The 20,770-nt window shown below is 44.7% G+C and overlaps 1 protein-coding gene across 4 annotated transcripts in view; it reads right to left on the minus strand.

The window, feature by feature from the left end:
- TOX2 (TOX high mobility group box family member 2) overlaps window positions 1-20,770 on the minus strand; it is a 158,022-nt gene that overhangs the window by 57,490 nt on the left and 79,762 nt on the right. For all 4 annotated transcript variants that reach the window (XM_011929023.1, XM_011929024.1, XM_011929022.1 and 1 more), the window contains one exon: window positions 9,352-9,597. In XM_011929023.1, coding sequence (XP_011784413.1) covers window positions 9,352-9,597 — 246 coding nt within the window. The remainder of the gene's footprint in view (window positions 1-9,351; window positions 9,598-20,770) is intronic.

The raw sequence follows: 20,770 nt of genomic DNA on the forward strand, positions 1-20,770 counted from the left end.
TAAAGGGTGCTGGGAGGAGGGAATGGCACCAAGACTCTGCAGAGCAGGTTCTCAGTGAGTATCTGTGCCCCCTCCTCTCCCAGTGTGAACACATCCCAAACTGCAGAGCAAACAGTTCTCAAAGGAGACAGCGTCCCTGGTTCCAAAGAAAACTGGGACATGGAGAAGAACATGTTTTGTTCCTTTCCGACCTTTCTTGCAGGGAAAACCATGAATCTTATCTCGTCAACAAACGTGATCCTGTTCACGGAAAACCAGCCTGCGTGTTGGCTTATCACTGGCCTGAGTTTTAACAGGGAGTGAATTTTTATGACCGAGTTGTAAACCTTTGCAAAAACCATTTTTAAACTAAAGAACGCTGACAGATTCTTAACTACTATAGCTGCTAAATTAAGCATGAGGGATGGGATGGGTGTTTACGAAAGAAAAGAGAAGTGCCCTAAAAGAGTTAGTGGAGGTAAAATAATGTTCATTAAAAATAGAAAAACAAACACATACAAAAAAATCTTTTGTGTTCAACTTCACACTCGTACATCATAATGTTCCAGTAAAAGGCCATTTCCCCCTGAGATAATAAAAGAATTGAATTTTTCCTTATCGGTCATCTATTTTTCTAGCTGAAGCTATTACTCCCGCTCTGGGGTTGCTAGGCAACAAGAAATATTAATAGCAGCTTTTATTAGCTTAGCTTTTGCAGCCGAGTACCAGAATGAGAAAATGGGAAACATAAATGTGTTACATAAATCTTTCAACCTTTCAGAGCCGGTGTTAGTCTCTGTTTCCATAATGATTTATTGAAGTGATGGTTCATTTATGAGAAAAAGGAGTTCAGGGTAAGAAAACGGAGCAGTCCCCTGCAGGAGTGTTTGAAAATAAATAATTATAGTAGGGGAGCAAAAGCTGTTTAAAGCCATTTTTCTGAGTTTTATAAAATGTAAAAAGACGTATTTCTTTCGCTTACTGCCTCTGAAAAACAGGGGCCAGGAGTTTCATCTGGACTCTGATAAATACAAAGGAAGCCCTGGGTCTCTGGTTACCACTGTTTAGCACCCTCAGAGACCCGTTTGGGAGATCAGTGCTCCCCCCACTTCCATCCCCAGAGGGACGTTAGACAAAAACATGGCACCCTGGACAAGCCCAACTCGGAGGTGCCCCTGGTAACCCCCTGTTTCGACTAAGATGGATCCTTCCCTTGGTCACGATGCCAAGAAGCATTGCATCTTGGGACCCCACTTTCTTGGCAAGCAGTGGAACTGTCACTTCGCCGTTGCTTTTAAGCTCTAAGCCCTGACAGAGGTCCTAGTGTAATTAATATGCCTTTCCCTGCCTGTCCCCCAGCTGGGGGCCCTCCCGCTATCCCCAGCCACCTCAGCCTCCGACAAAGTTGGTAACTAGCAGGTCAGCCTGGATAAACTTAGAGATGAGGCTGAAGCCACCCCAGCCCCGTCAATCAAGTGGATAAAGTAATAAACAGAGCAGCTTACATTTACCAGTTGCCTACGTGTGACACTTCACCTGCATCGGATCGCTGACTCTTTATAAACTCCTATGAGGCAGGTAACAATATCTCCATTTACAGATGAAGAAACCGAGGCTCAGGGAGGATCAACCCCTTGCTCTGGGTCACAGCGTTGGGGGTAACGAGGAGGGGAGCTGGGATTTGAACTTAGGTCGGCCTGACCACATAGCCTATGCACCTGACTACTAGACGATACTGTATGCCAAGAAACCAAAAATGCACAGAGAAAACCCAAAATGTCATCACGGTAGGTTACAAAATTAGCTACACATTCTTGCCTCTCTGCGTCCACGCCCTCCTGTGACGTGACTCTACCATTTCTCTCTTCAAGACGTGGAATCTATTTCTCCAGCCCTTACTCTGGGATTTGCCACGTGACAGGCTTTGACCAATGCGTCAGGGGCAAATAGGATGCGTGCAGAGGTTTGAAAAGTACTGCACATCGGGGTGTACCCTCTCTTGCTACCCTGGGCACCCTGTGTCCATCACCATGTGAACGATACTAGGCCACCATATGATGAGAGACACACATCTCTCTTCCCCCTCCCCCAGCTTTTTTTTTTTTTTTTTTTTTTTTTTTTTGAGACAGCCTCACTCTGTCACCCAGGCTGGAGTACAGTGGCATGATCTTGGCTCACTGCAACCTTGGCTTCCCTGGTTCAAGTGATTCTCTTGCTTCAGCTTCCCGAGTAGCTAGGACCACAGGTGCAAGACACCATGCCCAGCTAATTTTTGTATTTTTAGTAGAGATGGGGTTTTACTATGTTGGCCAAGCTGGCCTTGAACTCCTGACCTCAAGTAATCTGCCCATCTTGGCCTCCCGAAGTGCTGATATGACAGGTGAGGCACGATGCCCAGCCTTGAGACATAAACCTCTCATCATGAGATATGAGAGTGACCAAATCGTTCTCCTTTGGTCTCAGCTGACACTGAGTCAACCACTGCAATGTCAATAAGGCCATTCTAGAATAAGCAGCTGCAGGCAGGCTGTAAGCTGGACCTCAGAAATCACCTGAATCAGTCCAGATCAAAAGAACTACCTCGCTGACCTGCCGAATAAGGAGAGATCATAAGAATTTATTGTTTTAAGTCATTAGGTATTGGGGTAGTTTGTTACACAGCAAAAGCTAACTGATACAATCATAAGACAAGACCAAACCAAAAGTGTTATGTATTAAGAGTAATGAAATGAATAGGTTGGACTAGGGCGTCCCTATTGCCCTCTGTGTTTCAGAAGACCAGAGGACCAAGGGTTGAGGGTCTTTTATCCTTGTGCCTGCAACTCAGGAGGGCATTCCTATGTCTCAACTTGTGAGAATCTAACAGGAATACACCATGCCTTCTTTGGGGAGGAGGAAAGTGGCAGGGAAGAGGAGAGAGAAAGGAGATTGGAGGGGAATAGTTCAGAACAGGAAGAAAATGGGGGAGGTATTAGGAGGTATATCAAGGACCTCCCAGAGTCAATACCCAGACACTGTCCCTAAGTCCAAGGCCCTGCCCCCAGGATCAAGTCCCCACTCCAAGTTTTAAGCCCTGTCCCCAGGCTCTGGGCACAGGAACCATCTCTAAAGCAAGGGGGTCAAGTGGCAACTAAGGTACAGCTCAGCCCCCTCCCCAACAGCCTAGCCCAGGGCACCAGCATGGAAAGGCCCTTCGCTTGGGGTGGGGGACCCTGGGCCACAACCCCTAGCCCTGTATGAGCAGCATGAAGGGCCTCTCCTGGCAAGATGTTTGGGACAGGGACCTAGAGCACAAAGGATCTGAAACACAGCACTGAGTACTGCGTTTGATAGGATTTGAGCCCCTCTAGGCCAGTGGTATGTGTGATGTTGGTAGTGGGAGGACTATTGAACTTCAAACCCAGGTACTTGTCTACTACGTCACTGCTAACAAAACAATTATACCCATTTTCCTATTTGTGAGTTCACCAGAGCTGAAATCCCAATCCCCATTTCATAGATAGGAAAACTGAGGCTGGGAGAGAAGTAACTTGTCCAAGATCCCAAAGAAAGCAAACAGGAGTCAAAGCTGGGAGAAGAATGCATGAATGACACCTGCATACCTCTCCTGCACTAAGTGAGTCCCACAGCAAGACCACACAGCTCCAGGGACCCACAGGGTTTGGCGCAGGAGGGACCCACAGGGCTTGGTGCAGGAAAAACCCACGTTTCCCTGATCACCAGAATCTATGGCTACCGTTGGGGGAGCTTTGCCAGAATTCATTTCTGGTTGGGTCCAGCCTCCATCTGCCCGAGGCTCTCCCAGGAGTTTCTCTGGTCTCACAAAAGGTGCAGGTTCCCCAGGAATCTGTCTGGGAACGTCCAACTCTGTCATCTCCCAGGGTAATTCCTCTCCTGGGTAAGCCAGGAGCATAAGCTCGAACATTTCCCAAGCATGACTCCAAAATAAATGATTTCAGACTTAACAGAAGCAGCTTAATAAATTCCACTCTTCGCGTTTCTTTGGGTATTTTAGAAACTGATTTATACATACAATATCTCTCTCGAAATGAGACAATCGACACAGGGTAAAATTACTGGGTTATGAAAATCAGGGTCAGACAGAGGTGCAGGACTTTAAATTAAACTGGCAAAATATATCTTTCATACTAAATTGACTCTTTTTGTCTTGGAAATGAATGTTTAATCAGTTAAGACGCTCAAGTGGAGGGAGAAACCTTAAGCATATTTAATTTTGTGAAAGGGGTTCGATTCCAATACTGTACATGACTCCTGCTAGCTGCCATACCTTTAAAGCAGAAGACTAACTCCCACACATGCATGCAAGGCTGAACAGGCCAGGGCACGGGACCAGAAAGAATTGGTGGCCTCTGGGATCAGAGCCAAAGGGGCTTTGGCATTTATGAGATGGCTGTCAAATGCCTTGGCCTTGCCCGCCTCTCCAGGGATGACATCCTCAGTGTATCTCAATCTGTGCAGACAATACCTGAAGCACCCTGGCCATCAGCGCATCCTCTGTGCCACCTGTGACCCTGCAGCCCAGCCGCACCATCCCTCAGTCATCTGGTAAAACTGAGAGGTGGATGACAGGGGATAGAGCTGGGTTTGCATTCTGACCTTGCTGTTTAGGAGCTGTATGACAGTAATTCATTCACAAAGTACTTATAGAATCTACTCTGCATCAGGGGACACTTCCTCTAGGAAGTGATAACCCCACATCTAAGGGACCTCTTCCGGGCACAGAGCACCACACACTGACGCTATTAGAGAATGTACCACAGTTTAGAAATCGGCTTTTCACCTTCTCTCCATCTGCACCAGGAGTCCCTCAAAGGCATCTTGTAGGTCCCAAGCCTAGAACAATACCTGTACCTACTGGGTGCTCAATGAAGGCTGTCACACAGCTGAGGATCACTGTGGTAGGTTGAAAAATGCCCCCCAAAGATATCACGACCTAATCCTTGGAACCTGTAAATGGTACTGTATTTAGAAAAGAGGGTCTTTGTAGATGTGATTAAGGATCTTGAGATGGGAGATTATCCTAGATTATCCCCAAATGCCCTAAATGCCGTCACAAATGTCCTTAGAAGAGGGGCAAAGGGAGTTTTGCTGACAGAGGGAAGGCAATGTGAAGACAGAGGCAGAGATCAGAATGATGCAGCCACGAGCCAGGGAAGACCAGCAACCCCCAGGAGCCAGAGGAGAGGCAAGGCTGGGTTCTCCCCGACAGCCTCTGGGGAAAGTGAGTTCCTTCTGACACGGTGATTTCAGCCCAAGGAGACTGCTTCAGGACTTCTAGAGGTGTGACAGAGTAAATTTGTTTTTTTAAGCCCCCAAGTTGGTGGAAATCTCTTAGAGCAGCCGTGGCACACTAATATAATCACCTGCCACCTTGGGGTCTCCATCCCTTCACGATAGTATTATCACGATCCCTCGGTTTGCTTCTTGGGGGGATTATGCAAGAAAACATTTGAAAGCCCTCTGCACGGTGTTTGACACCCAGCAGGTGTTAACACCAATTCCAGCGTCACCCACGTAGTGTGTATGCCCACGCACATAAAGCCACGCCCCTTTGTCCTGTGGTTCAGATGAATTTTAAAACTTCGTCTTGAAGACCCCCTTGTCTCTCTTCACCAGACAGTCCCAATGCATGTACATCTTCTTATCTGGTTTTCCCAGTTGGTCCGGGTGCCCTCCGCTGGGTAATAGAGTTTGGCTTATCTTTCATGACATAAAGAGGGAATATAAAATTCAGTGAACCCTTGCAAAGTCTGACTAATGGAAGAATTAAGGCTATCTGAATTTGTGAAGCCTCTTAAACGTGAGCTAGTTTTCAAGAAAATCTGGGAGGCGACTGCGAGTGCCTATTTGGACAGAGCCCAACAAAAGCATTTCCTAGGAGGGGAGATTAGGGGGTCATCTTTGATAAAAAGATAACATGCTTTGTAATTATCAGAGCTATTATAATCAGGTGGCCCTACAAATGTACCTGAGGGTGTCTGAAGTCTGCTCCTTTAGGTAAATGAGACTTAAGGGAAAACACTGCCATTTAGTTACAGTGGGAATTCATTTTTACTACAAATAACAATAGCAAATGCTCATTGAATGTTTACTCTCTGCCAGACATTTGCTAAGACTTTATATACATTATCTCTGATACACTTCATCACAGTCTTCAGGTGGGTACGATTATGATTCCAAGACAAGGGAACCGAGGCTTCACAGGTGAAGCCGGGATCTAACTCGGGCGTCTGGGATCAACCACCACCCCACACTGCCTCCATTCACCCCAGTACCGAAGGCAGCAACACAGTGGCCCCAAACTGTAGCCATGCTCACCCCTGCACCACATCCCTGCTAGCAGATGACAAGGTGCCCACCTGGCCCTGCTCTCGCTTGTATCACCATAAATCCCAAACAGGGATGGTCCTGAGCAGTGAGGTTCCTACTAGAAAATGAGCCTGGTAAGCAAGTAAGGTACAAACATTCTAACGAACTGGAAACCCATTTATGCCTAGTGTTCCATTATTGAAATGCTAAGCATCTGGGAGTTATTTATATCCTACTGCTCAAGTTCATTGCCAAGGTCTGAATGCAAAAATTCGCACAGGCATAAATGGGTTAAAACCATTCCAGACATGGCGGTGTGAGTCTGAATCGCTAGGTTTGAGAGAGAGAAGAAGCTGAGGACCTGCATTATTGATGGACCTACCAGGAAAAAATTTCTGGAGAAAGGAGCATCCATTTTCATTGAACTCTTTCGTGAGAACCAAACACTATAAAATGTGGATCTCGAGTTGGTTTCCTCCCATCCTCCTTCCCTTCCTTGTCTCCTTTTATTTCCCACCTAGCTTCAAAAACAAACAACAAAAAATGTGACGTGCCTTACAAAATTACACAGAGGACACCAGCTTTTTTAAACAAGGAAGTTTGGTGGTAATAAAGGAAGAGTAAACAAAATACAGTTGAGATCGTTTGACTACAAAGCCACGTCCTAAGGTCCCAGGGGTCTGCTAGAATTGGGCCACAGATTTGACTGTGGCTTCTGAAGAGTCACGGCAGAGGTAGACACAAGCCACCCCAAACCATGAGATTCTGCTAGGAAAATCAACTGAACAGCCCTCCTCCTGTGCCACAGGTGCGTGCATGACTCAAGATGACAACATAGTGAACTGCTTCCTCCTAGACATAGTGGTCTGTCCAGCGACGCTGCCGTGGTCCTCTCTGCCAGAGATGTCAGGGAAGATGCTGGCTGCCAGCAGCCATCAAGCCTGTTGTGTGCAAATGGGCCTTGTGACACTGGTGGGGTTCCTGGATTGAACCATGCCTGACCCCTGTATCCACTCCCTGGATATTTCAGACTCTTTTGCATAAGTTTGAGTTTGGTCCCTGTCTCTTAAAAATGAATGTAAGAGTCATGACTAGTACGTAATATTAAGTGTGAAGGGAAAAAATAGCAAAAATAAACAGAAGTCCCAGTTGTTGAGAAGAAGCACTAGAATTCCCTTAAGGAGATTTTTCTATGGTATATATATATAAAAAAAAAAAAAAACCAGCTCTACTGCTCTACCATTCTTCTATAGATTTTAATGGCTCAAATCAGCCATTATTACTTTTTTTTTTTTGAGACAGGGTCTTGCTGCGTGGCCCAGGCTGAAGTGCGGTGGCACCATCTCGGCTCACTGCAACCTTTACTTCCCAGGTTCAAGCAATTCTCATGCCTCAACCTTCTGAGTAGTTGGTATTATAGATGTGTGCTACCATGCCTGGCTAATTTTTGTATTTTTAGTAGAGACGGAATTTTGCCATGTTGACCAGGATGGTGTTGAACTCCTGGCCTCAAGTGATCCGCCTGCCTCGGTCTCCCAAAGTACTGGGATTAGAGCGGTGAGCCGCCATGCCTGGCCTCAAATCAGCCATTCTAAGGATATATATCTCCTCAGAATGGGATTCAGGACCCTTACGATGCAGGCCCTGCTGAGCTCTTTCATCTCCTCTCTCTCTCCTTGACTCCAGGTCCTTTCTCTTTATCCTAATAAAAAGAATGAACCACATGCCATTCCCAAGCATGGCACGAGCACCCTTGCTGCCCTCCTTTTGTACCTGCTATTCCCCTAATCTGGGAAAGGTTCTTTCTTGCCTTCGTCTGCCTGCTACATTTTTACCTATCCCATGAACTTTAACTCAGTAATCACCCTCTTCTCTGGCAGCTGAAGCAAGATACAATTTTTTAAAACTATATGATTCCATTTCTATGAAATGTCCAGAATAGGCAAACTTACAGACACACAAAGTCAATTAGTGGTTGCCTAGGGCTGAAAATTTCAGGGGGTGGGCTGGGAGTGATGGCCAAAAATATGATGTTTCTTCCTGTTGTTTTTCTGAGAAAGGGTCTTACTCTGTCACCACGGCCCTGACCTCCCGGGCTCGAGTGATCCTCTCACCTCAGCCTCCCAAGTAGCTAGGACTACAGGTACATGCCACTACACCTGGCTAATTATTTTGTTTTGTAGAGACAGGGTCTTGCTATGTTGCCAAGGCTGGTCTTGAACTCCTAGACTCAAGAGATCCTCCTGCCTCAGTATCCCAAACTGCTGCGGTTACAGGCGTGAACCACCATGCCTGGCAATACAACATTTTTCTCTTCTTTTTGTGACAGGGTCTTGCCATGTTGCCCAGAGTGCCGTGCCTTTTTACAGGCACGATCCCACTACTGGTTAGCAGGGGAGTTTTGACCTGCTCTGTTTCCGATCTTGGCCAGTTTACCCCTCCTTAGGCAACCTGGTGGTCCCCCACTCCCAGGAGGTCACCATATTGATGCCAAAGCTAGTGCAGCCAGCTGATTTGCATAGTGCACTACAGCCCAGAACTCCTGGGCTCAAGTGATCCTCCCACCTCAGCCTCCCAAGTAATAAAAGCCGAGATTATAGGTACACACCACTGTGCCTAGCTAGTGTTTCTTTATGGGGTGATGAAATGTTCTAAAATCAATGGTGTTAATGGTCACACAACTCTGTGAATATACGAAAAGCCATTAAGTAGTATACTTTAAATGGGTGAATTGTATGGAATATAAATTATACCTCAATAAAACTGTTAAAAAATAAAAATGAGATTATCCTATTAATAAATAATGCAAATCAATACCGAGATATTGTACCCAGAGCTCCAGAAGGAAGGAGCGTGCTGACATTAGATTTCTCTCCATGCCCACCTGCCGTGTCCCACAGACTCCCACGCAAGCAACCTGCTGAACCCAGACCCTGCCCATGAGTAGAAGGTTCTTATCAAAGCACCAACATTCTTCTGCTTCCCTCTCAACCCCCTCCCTGCTGTCATCAGCAGGAACTGCAGCAGGTGACAGGGACTCACCGTGGGCAGCTGGCCCGACAGCAGGTGGCTGTCCTGTGCTAGCATGTTGGACACCATGATGGCTGGGAGGTCCATGGCCTGATACGAGTAGGCAGGGAGCAGACCGTTGGGGGTGAGGCCGTGGCACAGCGAGTGGTAGCTGGCTTCGTGGTCCCCCAGGTGCAGGAGGGATGGCTCAGGGAGATTGGGAGGCGTTATCGGGGGGATCTCATAGTCTTCGTTGTTCTCGCTCTGGCTGTTGAAGGTCTAAAACATCAAAAAGACATGTTGGTGGGGGTCAGTGCCTTACAACCACAGAACACACCCAACAACATCAATAACAGCAACGACAATAACGATAGCAACCCCTTGGCAAAGGAGAGAAGGGATGACGCCTCTGCAAGGCAGAGGGTCAAGACGGTGCCCTGACTTGGTCAGACTCCTGCCCTATCCCCAAACAGATGTTTCCTCCCGCCAGAGGCTCTGCACACAAAAGCCTGCCCTCCTGGAGAATGGGGGCCAGCTTCCCCTGTTTCTCTCTGGTTTCCCACCAGATCTGGCCATCACAGCCCACCTTGGATCCATCTTTCCGGCCCGCCCATTTCACAGATGGGGACTCAGGTCCAGGGAGGAAAGCAGTCCATCCAAGGTTGGGGGAAGAGTTGGGAATGGAGCTGAAGTGTCCTGATTCCATGCTTGGTGATCTTTCCAGGGAAGCCAAGCCATTTTCTGTTGTGCTCCCAACACTCAGCCCAGGGCTTCTCAGTCTTTCTCATCTCGGTAAATGGCACAAACATCCTCGCAGGAGCACAAGCAAGAAATCAGGAGTCACCTGGGCACCTTCCTTTCCAATACTTCCTTGTTTATCTTTTCCCACCTTGCCAAACTGTCCAGGAACCTCCAGGACAACGCTGAATAGAAATGGTGAGAGCAGACATCCTGGCCTTTTTCCTTATCATAAAGAGCTCAATATTTCACCACAAAAGATGCCATTTGCCACGGGTTCTTTGAGGTATTCATTAGCAAGTTGAGGGACCTCCTGGTGGGTCAAAGTGTGTGGCTTTATTAAAATCGCGCATGGCTTTTCAATTTTATCAAATTCTTTCCCCCTGCATCTACTGACAGGTTCAAATGACCTTTCTCCTTTAATTCAGTTAATGTAGTAAACATGTAATTTGGTTTTCTAATGGTAGATCGATCTTGCATTCCTGGAATAACCCCTATTTGGTCATGACGTATTATTCTTTTTATAGATTGTTGGGTTTTGTTGGCTGATGTTTTGTTTAGGACTTTTGTATCAGGTTCACAAGTGTGATTGGCCTGTAATTTTCCTGTCTCATACTGTCCTTGTTGGAGTTTTAGTACCAAGGTTACATTGGCTTGAGGAGTCATTCTTCCATTTCTACACTCTGGAAGAGATTAGACCTAGCAGAAGAGAGGTGTGTCAACTGGAAGATAACTCAGAAGAAATTATCCAGAGTTCGGCATAGAGGGTCAAAAAAGGAAATATGAAAGAGAGTTTATGTGCACAGCAGGCAGAGTAAGAGTATCTAATGGATGCCTGTTCAATCAGCATTCTGGAAGGAGAAGAGTGAGAGAATAGGTCAGAGGAGAACTGAGGAGATAATAGTTGAGAATGTTCCAGAACAGAGGAAGGATATCAAAGGCACTGGTAAATATAAAGGTAAATGTTTTTCACACTTTTTCTTTCATTTTTTAAATGGACATAGAATAATGGTACATACTTATGGGATACACAGTGATGTTTTGATACAAATAATGCATAATGATCAGATCAGGTTAATTGGCATATCCAGCATCTTGAACATTTATCATTTGTGTTGGGAACATTCAATATCTTCCTTCCAGCTCTTTCAGACTGTATAACTACATAACATATTGTTACGTACAGTGCTAAATCTTAAATCAATCAAGAAATACACATACAGGTGGGGGGAAACCTAAACCACAACAGCATGTAAGAAATAACATCTTCTAGCATCACTGTATTGTTTGTTAAGAGCGTGTGTTAAAATAGTGAAGGTCACTGAGCCTGTCACAGGACCTGGTTGGTGGTGGCCAGTCCCAAGTGTCTGCTGGGTGAAGTCACTGAGCAGTGGGGATAGCTGGGTGTGCGTACAGCCTGTGGCAATAGCAGAAAGCACAAGACACCTGAATTCCATGGGGAGGAGCCCTAGACTACCCTTCACAGTGGTAGACCAGACTGAGAGGGTAAGTACCTTGCCACCCTGGGACCCACTACCGGGACCCAGAGCCCATATGGCCCTTTGCTCATTGCCTCCTCTGCAGGGCTGCAGTGGGATGATCTCACAGATGCGCAGTCATCTGGGAACAGGCCATGACCGTGCCCACCTTCCTGCTTCACCTTCCCTTCTCTGTTCTCATGCTAGGGTTCCTCAGGCTGTCCTGAACTCCCCTCTCTTCCTGCCCTACGTTGCCTCCCCAGGTGGACCTCAACCAGTCTGGGTTTCGATTCTCATCTAGGTGCCGCATTTACCCTCCAGCCTTGGTCACTCATCTGAGCTCCGGGGCTGAGTCCCTCCATGCCCAGTCAATGTTCTCGTTTGTTGATCATAATACCCCTTCCCTTGCCGTGCCCCTGTGTCCTCCCCATCTCATCAAGTGACACTACCTTCCATCCAGTTCATAGAACCACGAACCTGGGAGTCCCCCTCCGGCATCTCTCAAATCCAATGAAACGCCTCCAAAATATGTGTTTCTCTCTCACTGCCACTATCCTAGTCCAAGCCACCACCACCTCTTACCAGTCCTTTTCATTGGTCACTCTGGGCTGCTCTATTCTCTTTCTGTAGCCAGAGTGGTCTCTATCAAGATGATCATCACACGCTGTCAATCCTACATCAAATGGTGAGCTCCCCACTGCCTTCAGGATGAAGTCCACAGTCCCAGATCCAGCCCTGGAAGTTCTTGCATGGCCTGGCCCCGCCACCCCTCTAACCACAGTGACCTCTCCTGCCTCTGGGCTCTCCCCTACGTGGTTCCCTCTGCTAGACTGCTCCGCCCACCACACGTTGTCTCTCCCGTGGCTCCTACTCATCTCTCCACAATAGGTTTTGTTTAAATGTCTTCCCTGATACTCCAGGGTAGATAAAACCCCATTTCACACACCCAAGATCTCCCAGAATTTTTCCTTGGAGGCACTCATCATATAAGTAGTTAACTGACTTCTTGTGTGATTATTTGTCTGATGTTTAATGTGAGTTTTACTCCCTATATCCCCAGTGCCTCGGTCAGAACCTGGCACAGAGTCGGACCACAAAATAAGAGCTCAGAAACAATGAGTTGGCCTGTAATCTCAGCACTTTGGGAGGCCAAGATGGGAGGACTGCTTGAGCCCAGGAGTTTGAGGCCACTCTGGGCAACATGGTGAAACCCCCTCTCTCCAAAAAAAAAAAAAAAATTCGCTGGGTGTGGTGCCATGTACCTGAAGTCCCAGCTACTTTGGGGACTAAGGTGGAGGATCATTTGAGCCCAGGAGGTCAAGGCTGAAGCGAGCTATGATTGTGCCACTGCACTCCAGCCTGGGTGACAGAGTGAGACCTCATCTTAAAAAAAAAAAAAAAAAGAGAGAGTTGAATTGCCAGCCAGGTCCTGGGGTGGACGCCGTAAACATGCGTCTCACTGAAGCTTCACAACTGCCCTGGAGGTGGGAACTACTGTTCCTATCACACAGGAGGCAGGGTGGTGCAGTGGTTAAGAGCCAGGCAGCTTGGATTTGCATACTGGCTCTGCCACTTACTGCCTGTGTGTGACTGTGGGTAAATCACTAACCCTCTGATACAGTTTGGATATTTGTCCCCTCCAAATCTCACGTTGAAAAGTGACTCACTGTTACAGGTGGGACTAAGCCAAAAGTGTTTGGGTCATGGGGCAGATCCTTCAGTAGTGGCTTGGGATCCTCCCTGTGGTAATGAGCGAGTTTTCGCTCTATTCATTCACGCAAGAGCTGGTTGTTTAAAGAGACTGGCACCTCTTCCCCTCTCTCTCTCATTCTTTCTCCTGCTATGTGACATGCCCACTCCCCCCTTCACCTTCTGCCAAGAGTAAAAGCTTCCTGAGGCCTCATCGAAAGCTGAGCAGATGCAGGTGCCATGCTGATACAGCCTGCACAGCCATGAGCCAATCAAACCTCTTTTCTTTGTAAAAGATCTAGTCTCAAGTATTCCTTTATGGCAATGCAAAACAGACTAAAACACCCTCTCTGTGCCTCAGTTTCCTCACGTGTGAGAAAGCGGGTAATGACAGTATGTATCTACAGGGCTGCTATGAAGAGTAAACAAATCAATAACATGTAAGTTTCTCAGGACAATGTCGAGCACACAGTCAGTGATGTCAGTGTTAGTTATTGCTATCCTTGTTGCCCTTATCTGGAGTTTCAGAGATGGCTGGGACTTCCCCAAGGACACAGAATAAGTAAACAGTGGCACACTGGGATATGGGGGACAGGGACACAAGCAAAAGGTAAGTAGAGTCAAAATGGTTGCAGGTGGTCATGAATACTCTGATACTATGGGGGGACACACACAAGGGATTGTATAGGGAGCATCAAAGGAGTAGAGTCTTGCCTTAGAATGGGCAGAGGGGTTGGGAAGGCTTCCTGGAGGTGGTGACTCGGAAATGGAAAGCCAGCAGTGGGACTCTACTTTCTGGGGTGATATGACATCTGTGGCTTATTGCCACCTAAAGAAAATCGGCTCCCAGCCCATCTCAGTGGTCAGGCTGAAGACACACATCACCCTGTGGTGCTCAGACCTGTGTAGTGTGAGTTAAGAACATTCATGAACGAGGATCCTGAGCCAGTGAGCTGCTGTTTACTTATTCTGTGTCTTTGGGGGAGTCCTTTAATTGTCTTGTCATCAGTGCCTAGCACAGTGCACAGTAACGACTCATGACAACACAATAAATGGGCACGGGAAATGGGGGAATGTCCCAGGCTCTAGTTTCAAACCACAGCTGTCCTTCCCAACATACTATACACCCCTCAACCACCTGCTGTTCATGTGTTTGACCGCCACCTCCCTCCTTGTCCCTCAGCATCTTTACAATAGGTGCTGGCACAGAGCAGGTGCCCAGTGAATGCTAAGTGATTGCTCAAGTCCATTCCTTTCAGTCAAAAAACAAACCTTCAATCCACTGGAACTGGCCCAATTGACCAGAAGCCTTTTGGAAAAATAAGCATATGCTGCATCAAAATATTGGAATCACACAATTATGACAATTCACTTAAAGAGGCAATTAGCACACTTAAAAATAACTAAGCATGCAAACATGAACATGCCTCTTCTGAATGCAATCAAATCCTACATGCACGACACTGAACACAAGACAACTTGTCCTGAGTACCTACTATGTGCCAGGCACTGAGCCCAGCATGTCCATATACATTCTCCATTTCATTCATACGTGTTCTGTAGAGAAGTGATTATCTTCATTTTGCAGATGAGGGACATGGAGCTTAGAGAGTAGAGGTGTCACACAGCTAGATCTTGGTTGTGATTCAGACCCAGGTCTTGTGACTCCAAACCCAGTATTTTCCTACCAAATTGGCCATTCCAAGATGCCTAATTTTCTCTCTACCACTGGCATCCTCATGAAAATATAGAAAGAGATGCCAAGTCATAAGGGCTTTCCCAGTTAAAAATATTAGTAAAATCTTACAGGAAATCTGGGAAGAGTTACCTCTTCCTTTCCACTCATTCTTTCTCAAACCCATTCCAATCATGTTTTCATCCCACTTCCACCAAAACTGCTTAGGAAGGTCATCAATGACCTCCATCTTCTTAAATCCAGTGGTCAATGCTCAGTCTTCATCTGGCCATCTGACTTGACCTTATCAGCGGAATTTGATATAATTAGTGCATCCTCCCCCCTGGGAACAAACTTCTTCACTTGGCTTCTGGGACACCAGAGATATTGGTCCTTCAACATCACAGGCCATTTATTCTGTATGTCCTTTGTTGGTTCCCATTCTTCTTCTTAGTCTATGGATGATGATATGTCCCAGAGCTCAGATCTTAGACCCTCCTCTAAACACACTCACTCCCTGGTGCTCTCATCCAGACTTGTGGTATTATGGACCATCTGTATGCTGCTGAGCTCCAGTTCTTACCTCCAGGCCAGACCTTCCCCGAAACGCAGACTCATGTAGCCCACTGCTATTTATCCTTCCTTTTAGATGTTAATTGATATCTCAAACAACTTAACACATTTAAGAGAGAACCTACCCCTCCCACAGTCTTCTCCACCTCAGCTAATGGCCACTCCATCCTTCTGGTTGCTCAGGCCAGAAACCAAGGTGTCATCCTTGACCCCTCTCTTCCTTTCACATCCTACACAAAATGTGTCCAAAAATGCCATCAGCTCCACCTTGAGCTATCGCCCTCTTTGCCCTGGATGACTGCAGCACTCTCCTCCCTGGCCTCTTGGCCTCCCTGCCGCCACCCTTGCTAAGGTCCATTCTCACCCCAGGGCCAGAATTATCCTGCTAAAATATAAGCTGTGCTCACAACCCTCTAGGGCTCTCCTTCTCACTCAGATAAGGAACAATGGCCCCCACCCCATGCTATGTAGTGTTGCTTTCCCCAATCCCACATGTCCTTTTTTACCTCTCTGACATCATCACCTCCTGTTCCTCTTGTTCATACCACTCCAGCTACTCCAGGCACATTTCTGCCCCAGCATCTTTGCAATGGCTGCTCCCTCCCTTTAGAATACTCTGCTCTCAATATCCACACAGCCTATTGTTCTTTCACCATTGAATGGTCTTGACACCCCTATAGAAAATCAACTGGCCATAGATGTATTGGTTTATTTCTAGACTCTCAATTCTATTCCGTTGGTCTATATGCCTGTCCTTATGCCAGTACCACGTTGTTTTGATTACTGTTGCTTTATGCAAATTGGGAAGTGTGAGTCCTCCAGCCTGTTATTTTTTAAGATTATTGGTGTTTTCAGGCCCCCTTGCAATTCCACATGAATTTGAGGATCAGATTTTCCATTTCTGCAGAAAAGACCAGTGGAAATTTGATAGGGATTGCACTGAATCTGTAGATGCTCAGATAGTACTTCCATCTCAACAATATTAAGTCTTCCAATCCACAGACATGGATATCTTTCCATTTATTTAGATCTTTAATTTCTTTTGGCAATGTTGTGTAGTTTTCAGTTTAGAAGTTTTTTCCCCTTCTTGGTTAAATTTATTCCTACATATTTTATTCTCTTAGATGTTATTATATATGGAATTTTTTTTTTAGTTTCCTTTATGGGTTGTTCATTGTTGGTTTATAGAAACACACGTAGTTTTTCCATACTGACCTTGCCTTGAAACTTTGATGAATTCATTTATTAACTATTTGTTATAATTTTAAGGAACAGCAAAAATTTTACACCATTGGAGGAACCAAAGTAGAAGAAAACAGAACTTTATCAATCTAGAAAAATCTGTGAAAAAAATAGGATTGAACTATCAAACATAATAAAGAATACTCATAAAATGGCAGCATTAAGACTAAATATTCATAACACAATAGGAATGATTTCAATTGCTTTATTAAAAGACAAAATATTTTTATTAAAATACATACAGTATATGATTTATAATAGACATGCCTAAAATAAAATGACCTGTAAGGTTAAAAATAAATAGACATTAGCCAAGCGTGGTGGCTCACGCCTGTAATCTCAGTACTTTGGGAGGCCAAGGTGGGCAGATCACCTCAGGTCAGGAGTCCAAGATGAGCCTGGCCAACATGGTGAAACTCCATCTCTACTAAAAATACAAAAATTAGTTGGGCATGGTGGCAAGTGCCTGTAATCCCAGCTACTCAGGAGGCTGAGACAGGAGAATCCCTTGAACCTGGGAAGTGGAGGTTGCAGTGAGCTGAGACTGTGCCACTGTCCTCCATCCTGAGTGACAGAACAAGACTCTGTCATAAGACAGACAGACAGATAGATAGATAGATAGATAAGGCCAATAAAAAGCAGAGTGGCAAAATTAATTACAAATTAAGTACAAATCAGGGCAAAAAAAGCATTAAAATATCAAAAGGAACACTTAAGTCAATAAATGATATAAATCTAAGAAGAAATCACAGACATAAACTTTTACGTAAATTGATAAAACCATAGAAATATAAAATGTAAAAAATTGTTCGTACAAAACCATAAACAAAATGGGCAAATCATAGTCAGAAATGAGTGAGGATTGAGGATTTGAATAACACAATTCACTCTTTTGATTTATTCTTTTCAAATGTCCATGGAACGCTTACAAAATATAACCAGGTAAGCTACAAAGAGAATCTCAAACTCTTTAAAAGGTATACATTAGATAGATCACATTCTAAGACCTAAATACACTGACACGCTTTGGCTCCGCATCCCCACCCAAATCTCATGTCAAATTGTAATTCTCAGAGTTCAGGCAGGGGCCTGGTGGAAGGTGACTGGATCATGGGGACTGATTTCCCCCTTGCTGTTCTCGTGATTAAGTAAGTTCTCACAAGATCGGGTTGTTTGAAAGTGTGTAGCCCTTCCCCCATCTCCCTCTCTCCTGCTGCCATGTGAAGATGTACTTGCTTCCCCTTCACCCTTCTACCATGATTGTAAGTTTCCTGAGGCCTCCCTAGCCATGCCTCCTGTACAGCCTGTAGAACTGTGAATCAATGAAACCTCTTTTCTTTACAAACTACCCAGTCTCAGGTAGTTCTTTCTAACAATGTGAGAACAGAATACTACATGCACCAACCTAGTTATTAACAAAAACAAACAAGCAGAATAAAAATGGAGGGAGGGAAATCCTCCTACATACTTAAACACTTTAAGAGCAATCATCTAAGTAACTTCTGTGTTAAAGAGGAAATCACAACTGAAATGATGAGACTACCACCTGACAAAACTTTTGAGAGATGGACAATGAAAAATTATACCTTTTTATCGAAATGAATTTATTAGAAGACAAGAAAGACAAACAAACTCAGCACTCAACTCAAAAAGGTAGAAATAGAATAATAAAATAAACGGAAAGTCTATAGGAGAAAACGTAACACAATGGAAAACAAATTTTAGATAAGAAATGTAAGGAAGAGATAGTTTTTTGAAAAGCCTAATAAGGAACCACCGACAAGAAAAAAGAAAATGATACCCAAAAGGGAATGAAAAATATATTCCTTCTTTAAAAGCCATTGAGAATTCCTTTGATACAGTATCAGGCTAATTTTGATCAATATTTATAATTTTCAGCTTGTTAATTCTACCATTTAAATCTTCCAAACTATTACTTTCCTTTTTATGCTTGATCCTTTGATTTCTGAGAGAAGTGTTTTAAAAATTTCCACTGTGATTGTGATTTTATCAACCTGCTGTATTGCTTCATATATTTCAAAGCTATGTTGCTCTATATATTTTTGCTTCATATATTTCAAAGTTATGTTGTTATGTATTTACAAATCAATTGTTATTGTATCTGCTTGGTGAAGTGTTCCTTTTATTAGTGATGGCTTTCTACTTTATCCCAGTTAGTGCTCACATGAAGGTTCTCAGGCTGCCATTTTGACTATCGATCTCCATTTCCCACCACCATGCTGTATAAGAAAGAGGTGAAGATTCGCTGAGGGAGTAGTGGGTGATCTGACCTTTCTCCCAAGAGCTTGTTAAGAGTTGGAGTATAGCATAAAAGGAGAAGTGGCATTCACTCCCTGGAGATGCATGGTGAGAAATGATTCTTAGGAGAACCCAACTTGTGTCCCTAGAGTTGAATCCTGATTATGTATTCCAACAACCTTCAAGCTTTGTTGAGAGCAATATTTGAAATACATGGAAACATAAGGTGCTGTAATTCTCATGTATTGAGAGTTACATTGTTGATCTGCAGAAAGAGCTCTGGCTTTGGAGTTACACTGACATGGGGAATCTTACTTGCTGAGGGCTTCTGGCAATTTATCCAAAATGCCTACTATTCAGTTTCCCTTGTCTACAAAACCCCACCTGAGAGCCGAGGGAGCTACACAAGGAAACAAATGGGAAAACACACGAACAGAAAGTCAGCATAAATCCCACACACACACCCAAGGAAGAAAAAAAAGACCTCGGATGATAAGCAGAACAAGTAAAAAACGACATTTTCATTTTACAGATGAGGAAACTGAGGTTCAAAAGGGAAAAATGACTTATCCAAAGTCATATGGGTAGCACTTATGAAAATGAGGACAAGAAGCCCTGCCTACCAGTAGCCAAAGCTTTGCTCTGCCACTGTTTCAGCTCCTCCCAACACACACATGAACCCTGGGTTAGGCCAGGGCAGGCCTGCTCTACACCTCTTGTTCCAGTGTCAGGTTAACAGTGTTTTCTTTCACTCTAAATAGTGTCTTGGTTTGGCCAATAAACTACATGGTCACCCTTCCATCTTGCCATTTTAACAAGTAAAATGCACACCAGCCAAAACAGCTACCACATCACTGATCATTAGGGAAATGCAAATCAAAACCATAATGAGATACTATCTCACATCAGTCAGAATAGCTATTAAGAAAAAGTCAAAAAATAACAGATCCTGGCAAAGTTAGAGAGAAAAGGTAAAACTTACACTGTTGGTAGGAGTGTAAATTAGTTCAACCGTTGTGGAAAAGCCATATAGCAACCACTCAAAGAACGAAAAGCAGAACTACCATTCATTCAACCCAGCAATCCCATTACCGGATATATACCCAGAGGAACATAAATCATTCTTCCATAAAGACACGTGTGCAAATGTTTATTGCAGGACTATTCACAGCAGACATGGAATCAACCTGAATGACCATCAACGGCAGACTGGATAAAGAAAATGTGGTATGTCGTACATATACACAGTATACACCATGGAATACTATGCAATCATAAAAAAGAACGACATGTCTTCTGCAGCAACATGGATGGACTTGGAGGCCATTGTCCTTAGCAAACTGATGCAGGAACAGAAAAGCAAATACCACATGTTCTCATTCATAAGTGAGAGCTAAATGACAAGAACTCATCAACACAAAAAAGGAACAGCAGACACTGCGGTCTACTTGAGAGTGGGAGGAGGGAGAGGAGCAGAAAAAATAACTAATGGGTACTAGGCTAAATGCCTGGGTGATAAAATAATCTGTACAACAAATCCCCATGATACAAGTTTATACCTATATAACAAACCTTCACATGTACCCCTGAACCTAAAATAAAAGTTTTTGAAAGTCATCTCAGCTAAAAGACTGTACTGCGCTTCAGTGTTTCTCAACTCTGTTTTCACAACAGAGAATGGCATCTTATCCAAACTCCAAATCCCATCAACTGGAGTTGAGCTCCTAGCACTGTAACTTCTTACCACGGGGATAGTGATTTCACGAATTCTGCCGGGAATGAAACGCAATTTTGTCAG

The sequence above is a fragment of the Colobus angolensis genome, unplaced genomic scaffold, assembly GCF_000951035.1.
Source record: "Colobus angolensis palliatus isolate OR3802 unplaced genomic scaffold, Cang.pa_1.0 Scaffold8, whole genome shotgun sequence".
Lineage (NCBI taxonomy): Eukaryota > Metazoa > Chordata > Mammalia > Primates > Cercopithecidae > Colobus > Colobus angolensis.